Source organism: Gracilinanus agilis, chromosome 2 (genome assembly GCF_016433145.1).
Source record: "Gracilinanus agilis isolate LMUSP501 chromosome 2, AgileGrace, whole genome shotgun sequence".
In the NCBI taxonomy this organism is placed as follows: Eukaryota; Metazoa; Chordata; class Mammalia; order Didelphimorphia; family Didelphidae; genus Gracilinanus; species Gracilinanus agilis.
In genome coordinates, this window is record NC_058131.1 from 155674649 (window position 1) to 155689468 (window position 14820).

General features: G+C 36.6%; 1 protein-coding gene across 1 annotated transcript in view; it reads right to left on the reverse strand.

Moving 5' to 3' along the window:
- The window catches only part of KIF13B (kinesin family member 13B), a 280794-nt gene that overhangs the window by 58229 nt on the left and 207745 nt on the right, over positions 1-14820 (reverse strand). The window contains 7 exon segments of the mRNA XM_044663470.1: positions 2520-2612; positions 4739-4915; positions 7136-7260; positions 9193-9248; positions 10011-10137; positions 10662-10761; positions 14332-14361. Coding sequence (XP_044519405.1) covers positions 2520-2612; positions 4739-4915; positions 7136-7260; positions 9193-9248; positions 10011-10137; positions 10662-10761; positions 14332-14361 — 708 coding nt within the window.

Genomic DNA, 14820 nt, shown 5'->3' on the forward strand with positions numbered 1-14820 from the left:
TCCAGCTATATGGCCCTGGGCAAGTCAGTCATTTAACCCCCACTGCCTAGCAGCAGGTTGCATGCATGCCAGAAGAGGTTGCTTCCCTCCCCCTCTCCATCATGCCTGAGGACATTTCTCCCATGCCCCACCCCTCTGGCCTGCAGCTCAATGGGAGCCCTTCCTCCCTCTCCTTTCTGGGGTAAGGCAGAGCTCACATGTGACATGAGGGTTCTGATTTGGGCACTTGGGCTCTAAAAGGTTTGCCATCACTGGCCTAGCCCTTACCATCTATCTGCCTTGGAACAAATACACAGTATTGATTCTAAGATGGAAGGGGAGGAGGGAAGGGAGGGATGGGACAGATGGGAGGGAGGGAGGGAGAGAGAGAGAGAGGAAGGATTAGGAAAACTCAGACTTATCTCACCAAATCTCAGACCTCAAGAGCTTGAAGCTCCAACCAAGATGTTCTCTGGGAATGTATCTTCTCCCATGGGAGTTGCAGGGTACACCCCTTTCATGGAAATAGGAACTCAACTGCTTCAGGAAAACATATCTCATATCTCTCATTGTTTGCACATGAAGACTTTTGGCCACTTATACATGAGAGACACTTTCCAGTTCAGTATTCGTAAGCTGGAGAGTGTTTATATTTAAGTGACAGCTTGTTCTGAGCAAACCTGGTAAATAACTGTAATGTGGCATTAGTTGTTAAGCAATGTTGAACAACTTTCCCAGCAGAATGAGAGAATGTTCTTTGAGGACAGGGAATGTTTCGTTTTTGGCTTTGCCTCCTTAGCATTACTTATATTATAAGATACTTAATAAATATTTATAATAAATGGAGCTGTGCTTCTCAGATTTTGAAACTCCTATTTAGATCATGCTGATTTTTTTATAAGTTTCTGCAATACAGGCCTTGACCTTGTTTCCCCATAACTCTTTCACGTTGTAATGAAATTTATTGTCTCAGTTGGGTTTTCATTTTAATTTAACAAATAATCATATCTAAATTATAATTAGAATAGAAATTCTTCTTTGGATTTTTCTTTCTTTTTTATTTGAAATATTTTTATAATAAGGAAATATTATTTGCCAATATTTGTCAACTTTGGGTTTGGCTACTCATATTTTGTAACAAGCTGAATACTCATAGCCTGCCAGTTAGGGCTATGCTATTTATCCTTAAGCAATTTCTCATACAATTGTTTTCTTTGAAAACCATGTGAAGAGGAACAAATACAATTTTAAATAAAAGTAAAAAGAAAAGGAAGCCTCAAGTAGGGGGAAAAACCATGACACAGCATTAGTAAGAGTTTTTTTCAACCTCAGCTGAACTCTATATTATTTACAATGAGTCTTGAGAAGGCACAGAAAAGATTGTGGGGCATCAATCAGTATATGGGCATAAAGATAATCTCAATTATTTAAAAAGCCATAAATAATCAAGTAAATTGACAATAGCCCAAGAATATCTTTTAAAGAAAGGCTTCAATGAAAAAAGCCAATGTGGAAAGCAAAAGGGAGGCTTTGGGCTTGAAAGGGCTCATTACATACCTCAGTTAGACGGTCTAATTAGATAATTTTGACTGGCCAGAAATCTTAACATAGGGGGTTCTAAGAAAGAGCTGAACATTCCAGTTCTAATACATTACTTAATACATTACTTAAAATTATTGTGAACAATGGAAGATCATCTAATTACAGAATCTAAGGACCACAAAAGACTGAAATGTTGCATTTCCAAAAGGAGATCATTAAGAAAACAAAAATTGCTCAAATATTAAAATGAGTTTAATCAACAAACATTTTACACATTTGTTGCATATTACATTAAAAGACTTAAAATAATCAGCTACATAGCTCTTGACAACAAACAAATGATACAGTTCTTTGCTAACAAAAGCTGTTAATTAAGTCTGTGTTCTTCTTCATGAAATGGTGAGAATTTGGTTTTCAAGAGAAAGATTTAATTTGATAGAATACTATCAAACTAGTACTCTTAGAAACAGAACTCATATGAGCTCTTTTCTGAGTGACTTGCTCTCTTTTCTCTTTAACAGTGAATCCTGGTCTGGGAATCCATGCCCCTAAGATCCATCTAAGGGCCCTGTGAGGGCTATGATGTTATAACTTTTAAACACAGTAGATATTGATAGATAAAACCCATGTAAACAAAACTTCTTTGAGGAAGTCCTCAATAGTTGTTGAGAATATAAAGAAGTCCTAAGGCCAAAAAGTTTGCTGCTCTATCTATACTATCTCCCTTGGTAATTTCATCAGCTTTCATGAGATCAAGTATATTCTTTATACACTTTATATAATACATATGTTTAATTTAAGGATTTGAATATATAATTTAATATATTAATTTATATATTTTTAGTTTATGTATAAAATATATAATTAAAGGATTTAAAAATATTTTCTAAAACATTTCTTTTAATAAACACCTGAAATTCTGATTTTGTGATTTCATTACTATTCACAATGGGTTCCTTTAAATATTTGGCAAATTTTTATTTCATCTGATTACTTACCTCTGGGATATTGGAGACAATTTCAAATGTGACTCCACAGCCAGGAATAGAACTTCGATGAGACATCTTTTTTAGGAGACTTTGAGCAAAACCCTAGATGAAAATAAAATGAAGGGACATGTTTTCCCTACCTGACAAAATTGTCATTATATTCCTTAATCATATATTGTAAAGAATGGATGCACATTAAATATAAATCACTCTATTCCTTTTATTTTCCCAGCAGGAACAGTCTATTATTTCTTCTATTTTATTTTTGGGGTCATCATGTCTAATAGACACTATATGAAACAAAAGGAGAAGCTCTGCCCTAGGCACTAACACATGAGACAACTAGTTCAAATTTGCTTCCAAGGTGAGGAATTCTGCTATGACAAAACAACCTCCTAAGCAAGACTGAAACAAGGGCTTGTAATCTTATGCTTTTTTTCCCCTTTCTGTCTCCCCTTCCCCAGGACGATGGACATCTTATGCCATGAATATTGACAAGACCAGTCATTAAATTCTTGACCAAAGCAGGATCAGTATGAAAAATGATTTATGAGTGCATGGTCATTGTTTATGCTGACTGTGCTCTTTGCACAGTTAAGAATTGAACTGTTGAATTAATGCATAGATGACTCATTTGAAAATTTTGCTAGGAACACACATCCTAAAGAGGTTAAAGAGATCAGAGATGGGTGCAGAATATAGTTAAAATAAATAATTCTAAAAATGAGATAAAAATAGTCATATGAAGATAAAAATGAAAACATATTTAACTAACACTGGTGACTGGGGAGATAGCTCGGGGGGTTGGGGGGCATGGAGAGAAGGAAGAGAAAAAACAGACATGAAATGACCCCACTGGAGCAACATTTCTAAGAGAAGTATGAAACTGTTAGGCTTAATAACACACCAGGACATAAACCTACTGACCAAAACCTCTCTCCTTCCTCAGTTAATTACATTTTTGAAAAAACATATCAGTTTCTCTAGATACAAAAGATACCATTTTGAGGCTTCATTTTCTGAACAGGTTCAGTGGTAATTAAGTGACTACAGATAAACACACAAACAGTTATAGGTTTTTCCATTCTATTAAAAAACTACCACCATCTTTGTTTCTTTTATTTTCTATTTAAATGGCATCCAGGGGGCCTATATGCACCAGCCCCACAAAGAAAGGCTCATTTTGCTCCACCATTAACATTCATTCTATTTCCAGAAATGGGAAAGAATGTGCCCAAAGCATCTCTGAGTAAAAAGAAAACACAGGAATCCCTGTTTAGCCTCCTACCCAAAAGGGGTACCAGCTTGGTGTCTCCACAACAGTCTATTTCACAACCAGCTTCTGGAAATGATATAGCCGGGGGTGGGGATGGGAACCAGATCAGATAGATTAGTCCCTGGCACCTCAGACTTCTAGGACCGAAAGGGAAACTGGCTCTTCCTAAAGCAATCTCACATGGACTCAGAAGGAAGGAGAGACAGGGCACAACATGTACATAGATCTACAGCTAACCCTGTGACCTGGATTTTATTGATGCTGGATTGCCATGCTAAAGAGCAGAGATTTTAATAGCATTATAGCCAGTCTTCATTTCGAAGATTGATATCAGTGTGACATTTAGAACTAAAGATTAATTTTTAGGGGTAGAGATTATATCTGATGGTCTGTCAGCCATGACTGTGCTCTTTTAAATGAATTTTATTATTATTATTTTTAATCTGTCTGGGGTTTAGTCCTTTTGTTCTTTGAAAACCTAAAAAAACATGAAGCAAAAGGGTAAAAAGCTCTAATACCAATTGGAAATATAGCTCTCTGGCAAGCCAGGTACATGAAGAGTTTTAAATGCTTAACCAGATCTTTCTTCCTTTTCTCCAGCAGAGATAATAATGGGAAAGGAAGAAGCATAATAACAGAGTAGAAATGAGTTACCCTTTAGTGGGTCTTTTAGCTTGTGGTGCGCAGGGCAAAATAAAGGTCTCTAGTTTTCCTCTCACAGAAGCTCTATGGTACACAAAAACAAGATTCACCTCTCCTGTGGGTTGGCCGAAGATGAGAGCCAGTATGATCTGTGAGTATTTAGCAAAAAGGCAAGAAACAGGGTGGTGGAATATCTTACTGGGTCACAGGTCTTCTCTAGAGAAGAATCCAGGGAATTTATTCCATATATCCTGTCCTACAGCTATTCTTTTGATTCAAGTCACATCTCCACCTGGAGTTAAAGACTCACCTGGCGGCCATGAACACTGACACAAATGCGTTTACGTAGCACGAGTTGCATTTCAGCAGGATGGCTGAGCTGGACTGTCACTCTTACGATCAGAAACACTCTTTCATCTGCTGTGGCTCCTTTGCTGAGCTGAGGACAGTTATGCACTGCAGAGTCCCACGAGGCTTCTGCTCTTGCCTAAAGAGAACAAAGAGAAAAAAAAAATGTTTTCCCTGTTCTGAATGAAAAAATACACATAAAATCTCTAAGGGAGCTCCATTCATCCTGGGAGACAACAACATCTAAGCCTGTCTCTCTGCCTAAAAGTAACCTTTTTCTTAAAATACACACCTCTTTTTCAAACATGCAGTGTGGCAGGTGAGTTGGAGGGGAGGAGATGGCTGGGTAGGTTTAGGGGTTGGGAGGCAGATACAGTTTGGTATGGAAAAGGGGCATAAGTCTACTCCTACAAGATCAGACTAAAAATCAACAAAATTCAAGATGGCTTATTTACATTGTGGGCTAGACAAGAGATCCTGATGCAAGAGATGCTAATAGGATCTATGTGTAGAAGCTTATGAATCTCTACCTCCAATAATTACCCTAGACTCACTATTAAACTTGTGGGAATTAAGGTAAACTAGCTACTGAAAATGCCTAGTTATGGTAGATTAGAGATTTAAACAGAATTCAATAAACAGCAAAAATTTCATCTTTTCTCCAACCTACCCTTCACCATAGAGATTATTCATTTAATGGCAAGTAAATGACAATGATGTGGAAAAGTGAAAGGCTAGTACTATTTTCATTTTTACTACATTTTTACCCCAGTCTTATTTCTTTCATTTATTTTAGATCCAGAACATATGCTTTTCAGTTTGAGTAGTAGGGACTAATAAAAATCAGAAAAAGAGATAGGGGAAGGAATATAACAAAAAAACAAAAAAAAGGAAGGAGGAGGAGGAAGAGGAAGGCGGCCTGAACTAGTGGTAAAAATCGTATCTGAACACAATGCCCTATCATTTGAGGAAAACTAACTAAAGCAGTCCACTATCCTAGACAGTTTTCATTTAAAGGAGTAGTTTAGTTTACTCTCAGGAAGTAGATTACTCAGGCACAATAAAGGACAAAAAATTTCAAGAAGGTGCTAGGAAAGCAAGCTGCTTTAGTATGAGTGGGAGGCAGCTGACATGAACAATACAATATGTTGGGTCTGAATCTGATGCCTCTGAATCACATCCACTCTGTACATACCACTTGGTTCTTTAACTTATTCCTAATAAGCACACTGAAATTTCCTATCACACCAAGAGGACTAAGGAGAAATTTAAAACTCTAGGAATAATCATTACTGACAATCATCATTAGATATTTGTACTGTATAGAAACATAGACTTGGCTTACTAGAACTACTATGATTTAAAAACCCAACCAGTCCAATAGAATAATTGATAGGGAGACAGATATATGGAACCACTTCCACATGATTTGTACCTAAATTATCTGCATAGTTAACTATTCATGTACCCTAAAGGCTCTTCCTCAGGGCACCATGGCAAAGTGCAGACAGCTGGACTTGGAGTCAGGAAGATGTTGATGTGGATCCCACCTGTGACACCAATTAGCTATAGTTGAGGAAAAATCTCTTACGCTCCCTGAGCCTCAGCCTCATTAACTATAAAATGGGGATAGTCGTGCTTATGCAACCGAACTTAAGAAGGAAGTTGTTATAACAATCAAATTTCAGATGATACCTAAAGCATTTTGTAAAAAGCATTTTCAGTTTTTTGATGACAATTATTATTAGGTCACCCACCTGAGTCCCTTACCCAGGCCTGGGAGAGCAGCTGGCTAATACCCCACCCCCTGCCATGGCACCACTGTGACTACTGTGCTGAAGTTCCAACTCAGCTAGGCAGCCCAAGAGAAGCAACAAGAAATTCTGCCCTCACAATGGAGTGCTTCCTGGGGCAAGATTTCTTTCGACTCAGCTTACAGTTACCCAATGAACCCCTACCCCTAACATCAGATATGAGAATACAGCCTGGGAAACTGAGTTTTGTGTTTCCTATGCCAGGGATCTTGTCTCCCACTCAGATCGGGGTCTGTATGGGTGAATAGTTTGCTCTCCTAATTCCCATGGGAGCAGGTTCACGTCCCTGACCAAGTTGAGTAGATCATTTGCTGATTTCAATCACTAACACTCATTCCCCCTTCACTGGTGCAGAAAATCAAGAGTTGACTAAATTTAATTTGATAGACAGGCTGTATTTCTCCTACAGTTCCTAAAGAAGAGCTTTCAACCACACATTTCAAGAGAACTGGCATATGTTCATCAAGTTGGTTCCTTTAAGAGCCTAAAGGACAGGTTAATGAAATGAAACTACTCCTTATTTGACCTTCCTATGCCTTCTTTACCTCTCCTTCATGATGTTTTACAATCTGCAGTTCAAAAAACTCCTCCTCTTCTTCCCCAGTAAGAGTAGCATCCCATCCTGCAGGTTCTGGGTCATCAAGATTATCCTGTGAGCTGAAATCATCAGCTGAAAGGAAGAACCACGATTAAGTATAGAATTCAGTCAATAGGATAATGCTTGTTTCAGCTAAAAATCAGTGCAATTAATCTATGTTCATCTACTTTGATTTTCCTTTATTCTTTGGTCTAAAATCGTGTATTTCAAATATGGTAAAGGATCTCAAGCAATTATCTAGTCCACCTCCTGGAGCCTTCAGACGGGTGAAATATTATTCCCTTTTCAAAGATTAAAGGGACAACTGAGACCCACAGAGGTCATGCACCTATTTTGTCCTTAACTATTGCATTTGAGTTCTGAATTTAAGGAAATATATTGAGGGAATTGTGATGGGAAGGGAGTGACACCTCATCAGATAGTATAGTCCTACACAATGGCCAACTCACCAAATGAGCTTGGGATCACTGTTTCCCTAATACCAATAAAGTATATAACTGAATCACTAGAACCAGAGGAAAGCCATAGACTACTCTAAATAAGGAGAAAAGCATCATGACTCTATAGCCTGTATTTGCTTTGAATTGTCTTTTTGGGTCTATAGAAGTACAACTTATCTATGGCTTTCCAAGGCAAGGTGAAAAGAGTTCTGCTCATCTTGAAGACTTTCTGAACTAAACTGGGTATCACTGGTCCTATCTCCCTCTTTATTTTCCTCTTTTGGACTTACTACTTCCCACCCTTGGGCAGAATCACCTAATCTAAGAACCAAGCCAAATTCAACCTCAAAAGCCTTGGAGGACACTAAATTCCCATGGCAAACCTGGAAAGGTAAACCTTTCTCAAGTTAAGTCAAACTTAGATCTGCTAAATGTCTTTCCTTCTACTTTAGGGGTAGTATATGGTGCTTAAATTGCTTTGTCATGGTGATTTTTAGCTCTGGGAGAAAAAAAAAAAACCACCAAGCAAATCCATACTATTCTGATCTGAATAGCTAAAAATAAAGTAAAACTTCCTTCCCAAATGTGGTTGTTTGTTTTGGGTGTGTGTGTGTGTGTGTGTGTGTGTGTGTGTGTGTGTGTGTGTGTGTGTGTGTGTGTGTGTGTGTGTGTGTGTGTGTGTTCATTCTGAGAGTAGCTATTTTAGTTTAACTATTGATTTTAACAATATTTTAGAATTCTCAGAAGTTCCTTTCTGACTTTTTACTTTGCATAAATAATAATAGGCAAAACTGTTTTTACTTTGAGTAAAAACTGTGCATTTCAAACTGGAAATTATAGTTCTTAGTAAACAGTATAACTCCTCACGGGCATAATGTGAAGACTAATTAGTTAAAGCTCATAGGAGCAGTGTGAAAAGAAAAAGTGCTATGTAAATGCAGATGGTTAGTAGCCCTTTTGAAGTGAGAAGACAAATACAGAAACCCTATTTCAAATATCTATTCTAAAGTGTTAAACAGGAAACAATTTCAAGAGTGTAACCCACATCACACCATCAGCTGACAAGGGAGCAGGGTACACATCACTGGGAGTTGTAGCAGATGGAAATATGAGAGGAGGGCAAAGGGGAACCAACAGAAGATTTTTTCTATGCTAACAACCATATTATTGTTTATAAAAAAGATCTTCCTTTCTTGAGCATAAGGATTACTTGCTATGCTTATGACTGCTTCTATCTTAATGATTACCGTAATGTATAATTTTATGATCTGTGGGTAAATAACTATGAAATGCAACAATATTTAGTGGAAGTGGTCAGAAGAGTCTTTGGTTTGAACACTGACCACTGCTAGTTCTGTGACTATTTAGAACCTCTCTGAACCTCAGTTTCACATGTGCAAAATGTTAATAATAATATTCCAAAGTAATAACAATATCTACCTAGAGTTGTAGGGATCAAATGAGACAACAAACATAGTGTTTTTGTAAATCATAAAGCCACTGTTAGTAGTGGTACTACTTGAACATAACCCATGAAAAAGACCCTTAAAAACATCAAACTTACCACTCAAGTCTAGAAATATAACAGGAATGTGAGTTTCCATACCAAGCACTGGAGTCCTAGGACATAAGGGAAGGTGGTATTAAAACGAAGCTGACTTAATGAGCAGCATGTCCTTCAGGACGCAGACCTAGCAAACACTCAGTGCTACTTGCAGGTCAGGTCAGAGGTAAGTAACCTTGGATACTGGCTTTTACTATAATTTAGCGTTACTGATGCCACAAGATTCTCAGGGGAACTATTTCTTCCTATTCACCAGTTCACGCATATGTAATTTTCATATTCTCTGAGAGGACCTACTCTTATAAGAAAGATGTGTCTTCTTATAATAAGAGCCCTTTCGTTCACTCATTCTTTTATACAAATTCAGAGATTTCCATGGTTTAATTTACTGTTTTTACCATTTCTAAAAAGACATTGAACATCTGCTGACTCAACAGCTTAAGCTTTCCCCAAACCAAAAGCTCCTAGAAGACATAATTTTATTATGACCAAGCAGGCTTTTAAGTGAATGAACCCAGTAATTAACATATTAACTAATTTTTTTAAAGCTAAGTGCAGTGGTACTAAATATTGATTCACATTCTCAGAAGGTCTTAATTACACTGGTCAATAATAGAATTATTTAATAAAAACATTTTTAGGTTATAGTTATTCGACCTATGACAATCATTCACAGCCCCGGAATTTAAAACAACTTTTCCACCATATACTTGTTGTGTGACTCTACCACCAGAGGAAGCAGTGGCAGAAATCCAACATGAATAAAGCAAGAATATTTAATGTTCAGGATTTCAAGGGGCACACTGTTATGTTCTTACCACTCAGCTGGAGCCCCAGGGATACCACTGCCAGCAGATGGGACCATGACAGCATTTCTTTCTTCAGTTAAAGTCAACCTCATTTCTAGAAGTTGAGCTTCCCTGTCAGCATCATCTTCTGTTTTATCTGGAACATTAGGAGAGAATATTAAAAACCGGCAATCTCATGGGCCATTTTAATTCAAGATACGGTCTGCTACAATATAGGCCTCAGCACAAACCACCTCCTTCTTCATAAATAAGCCACCCTTCACCATATTGGCAGTCAGGACAGATACAAGAGGCTTAAATATACTCTCACAGAGAGGACCTCTTCATTTCATGGAAAGCTTCCAAGTTGGAGAAATTGTACAAGAAAGATGAGGATTATCATCATGGCATTTTTCTGGAATTGCTTTAGGAGAAAATCTGCTTTTGAACCAATGTACTTCTTACCAGAAAGGCAAAAGCTTTATTTTTTAAAGCCTTAATGAAGAAAAACCAGCAATTTGAAAATAGGTTGTTTCCATCTGAGAAGATATAGAACAAATAAAACAAGGGTAGCCCTTATATGTTACAACTCACTGAATTTATCTGTCTTTTGATTTGAAGAACTACTAGTAGGAATAATACCCTTCACAGAAGAAAATATCCCTAATTGTGCTTTCTTACCAGGCTTACTGACAAGCTTTTGTAGTTGTTGATCCAAGTATTCTTGACGTTTGGTTAATGTGTTCAGCCATTTTCGCCGTAGTCTTTCCAAATCTCTGTCCTAAAAAGCAAGGTAAGTCAGAGTGAATAAAATTCCAAGAAAATTTATTAGCTGAAGCTAGTTTATTTTCCCTTGTGGCAGAATACAATGAAAACATGATCCCTTATACAATGTTCTAGTCCTTATCTCCATCAGTAAGTCACAGTACATTATAGCTAAAAGGGAATATCTCATCCCAATGTCTCATACACAGATGGCCAGAGAAACTAGAACCCTCATTTCCTGATTCCAAGTCCTGAGTTCTTTCTCTCTACCATACAACTGCTCTGATCCTAGTCCAAACCTATTTTTAGGTCATACCAAAACACCTTAGAAGTTAAGAGTATTAAAAGAGATGGAAAGATTTGTTCCTATGGTGTATCCTTTGGGACTAAGGTCTCTAAAGAACTTAAGAGATGGGGTTCCAAGCTTTTTAGAATCTTCAAAATCTTTAAATAACTCTTGTCCTTAATGCCATTCAAAAATACCTTTTACCAAATCAATTCATTACTTTGGATAATTTTCTTAAAAACCACCGCAAACATTGTGCCTTGCTAAGTTGTGAATCATGAGAGGTACTGAAGTTGAAATTAAATGCTCACTTTTCAAGGATTTTGTAGAAAGGATGACTGCCCTGAATGCAAGGCTGAACTTGGCCACACTGAAAGTCTCTTATAACTCTAATAATTTCCATTTTAGGAATGTGTCACTGGTTTTTAGCCATGTTGTTCTACATCCATAACACAATAAATCACTATTTGAGTTGAATGAGAATAGTCTACCCAAAGCAGACAAGTTACTACTTAAATATAGCTAAGTCCTAACCAATTAGGGGGTTAAAAGATACCAATATGAAACGTGTTAGAGAATTTTAAAAATTCTAAATAATTACTTTATTTCAAGTGTAATTTCATTTTTCAGTATTATGATCTCTGTGAAGGGCTAAAGAATTACATTCATCTAAGGATCTAATTATTTTTCCTGTTTTATAGGTACATATAACTGGGTAGAGAATGTTTGTTAATCTTGGAAATAATTAAATTTATAAAAGTTATTTATAAAATCTCATGATAGACAATTTTCATGTCAGAGGAATTCATAGTAACTATTATACTAAAAATATACTCTTTTGTGAGATAATTAAAATTTTTAGTATAGTGCCTGACACATAACAGGCACCTGATGAATGCTTGCTGACTTGACTTCCCCATTCTAAATCAGGTTGATTTTATGAAGTTTTTTTTAAAAAAAACTCTTATCTTTCATCTTAGAAGTTACTATATATTGGTTCTAAAGGAGGAAGAACAGTAAGGGCTAGGCCAGTGATGGGCAACCTTTTGAGCTTGGTATGTCAAAATTCACCAAAAAAAAAACAAGCATACCTTGGGGTGGTGTGTCACTTAGAGGAAAAAAACATAATTTTGCGATACTTATAGTTTAAATAACAAAAATGTATAATTGCAATATATAACTGTACTTATAAACCAAAATAGGTAAATTAATATAGGTAGAATTGTCATCTATAGTGCACAAAGTGTCTACACTACAGCAAATGTTTCATCCTCGGCATGCAGCCTCATACTTCTCTGTATGCGGCCGCATTGCAGCCATGTGTCATCGAAAATGGCTACGCGTGTCAGTGCTAACACACGTCATAGGTTTGCCATCACCAGACTAGGCAATGGGGGGGTTAAGTGACTTGCCCAGGGTCACACAGCTAGGAAGTGTCTGAGGCCAGATTTGAACCAGAACCTCCCATCTCTAGGCCTGATTCTCTATCTACTGAGCCACCAAGTTATCCCTCCCTCCCATTATATAAATTTCTAATAGCATTTAGAGAAGAAAAACAAATCCTTCTTTCATCCACATCATTTTATGGGTGCTTTGATTTCAGTAAGTTAGAGAAGCTCCAAATGTCACTGATTTACAAATTTGATTATTTCTAAGATTAGCAAAAATCTTAAATGAATTTAAATGAATTATTCATTTATTCAACAAATAGAGGACATCTATTATGGGCAATACACTCTAATTCTCAGGCTGCTAGAGCTAATGTTAGTAGAGTAACAATAATAATTTATAGAGTGCTTTAAAATGGATATGGCCCTTTGCTCATAAGCAAATGAGGAAGGTAGCAGAAGTATATTTCAGTTTTAAAGATGAAGAAACAGAGACTCAGAGATATCTTATAGCATGGCTAGGATTCCCAAGGGAAGTGTGCCAGGATACAGGCCCAGGTCTTCTCATGCCGGCACCTTCTTGGCTTCACCAGACTGCTTCCATCATTAAGAGCTATCTCTGCTATCCAAGATACCATAGGGAAACAACAGTCTTTTTGATGAGAAATTTCATGACCAATGTTAGAAATAACAAAAGGGACTCTTTCTAGTGCATCATATTTTTTTCAGAGGAAATTATTGTAAGAAAATAGTGTCAAATATTGAAAAGATAATGCAGATTTTACATTTCCTACTGCACTTGGCATCCAGAAGTCAAAAGTCAGAGGGAAACCAGGATTGGGTTGACCTGGCAACTAGTTAGGCAGCATTAGAAAACAGCCCAATCAATGCTCATGCAGAGAAGGGAAGGCAGAAATAAAAACTCTTTCCTGACAAGAGGGAATTTGAAAAGGGGCTTATTTGAGGGGAAAGAAGAAGGAAGTAATGAAATGATGGTACAAAGACAAAAGTTTCCCTGTCTCAGTTTAAAGTTTAAGTTTCTAGAAGTGAAAAGTCCTGGCTAGTCTTTCCTTGCTATGAGAGCAAAGGGCTTTAAGAAACATAGCTTTTATTTAACTTTTGAGAGAGAGAGAGAGAGAGAGACAGAGATAGAGAGAGACAGAGAGAAGCTTTACAAAGAAATTATGTAAAATTAACTTTTTTGTCATTTTAAAGCAATACTACATTTTAAGGAAATTTTTAAAACAATAATGCCTTTCAAAATTGCACTCTTTGAGGAACCTCTATACAAAACAAAATAAAAGATAAGCATTAAACTAAAAAAAATATACAGCTTTTAATATCCTCCCCCATTACATTAAAAGGATTGAACCAAGTATACTTTTAAAGGAGCCATTTTAGAAGTATAAATAATATGACTTTAAGTGCTTCCTGCTCGCAATGATCAACCATGATTCCAAAGGACTAGTGAAGCATGCTACCCACATCCTGGTAGAGAGGTGGTGGAATAAATATTGCTTAATGGGACACACATTTTTGGACATGGCCAATATGTTTTGCTTGACTATGCATATCTGTTACCAGGTTCCCCCCTCAGTCCTCTTGTAGAGGCTGAAGAAGGAGAGAAAATAAATGCTTTTTAATTGAAAAAATTAATTAGAAACAATTAAAAAAAGTATATCCTCCATCCCCATCCTATCTGCTGAAGCTCAAGACATCTTTAATAGGATTAAAAAGCTGCTAAGTCCAAAAACAGATAAAATACCAAAAATATAAATGCATCTTGAATTAACTCATTATTCAATCTAATGAGTCCAAATGTTCATAGTTGTCTTCATATAGCATCTAATACTGAGTAATTGAGTATTTAATAATAGATTCTGATAATGAAAATGGTGAGTAAAAAGTTTACCTGGTAGCTGTCCATGTCATCTTGTTCTTCCTGAAAAAAAGTGAAAAAAAATTTCGGTAACTGAAATGTGTCTTACCTATAAAATAATGCATTATTTATGGCCTAAGATGGATTTTTAATCCATGAGGATTAAAAAGTCAAGTTATTTAATAAGGTATGAAAAATATGAGTATCTTAGTTTCTACTCCACTTAAAATATGTGTTGCCAAGCTGTTTTTGCAAACCTATCTTTTAGCTGAAATGCACTTGCCAAATTCAACTAAATTGATAGAAGTTATAAGGAAAAGGGGGGGTGGTTATGACCGTGAATTGTGAATTTATGCCCAAACCACTGAGGTAAAAAGGTTTTCAAAATTTTAAAAAGGTTGAATGTCCTAAAATTAATTCTATCTTTTAAAGCACATCTTATTTCAGACACCTCCCACCCACTCATCTGAATAGCAAGTAGGGAGAGAAGCCACTCCCTTGGGCATTAAGGGAACAGGGAAG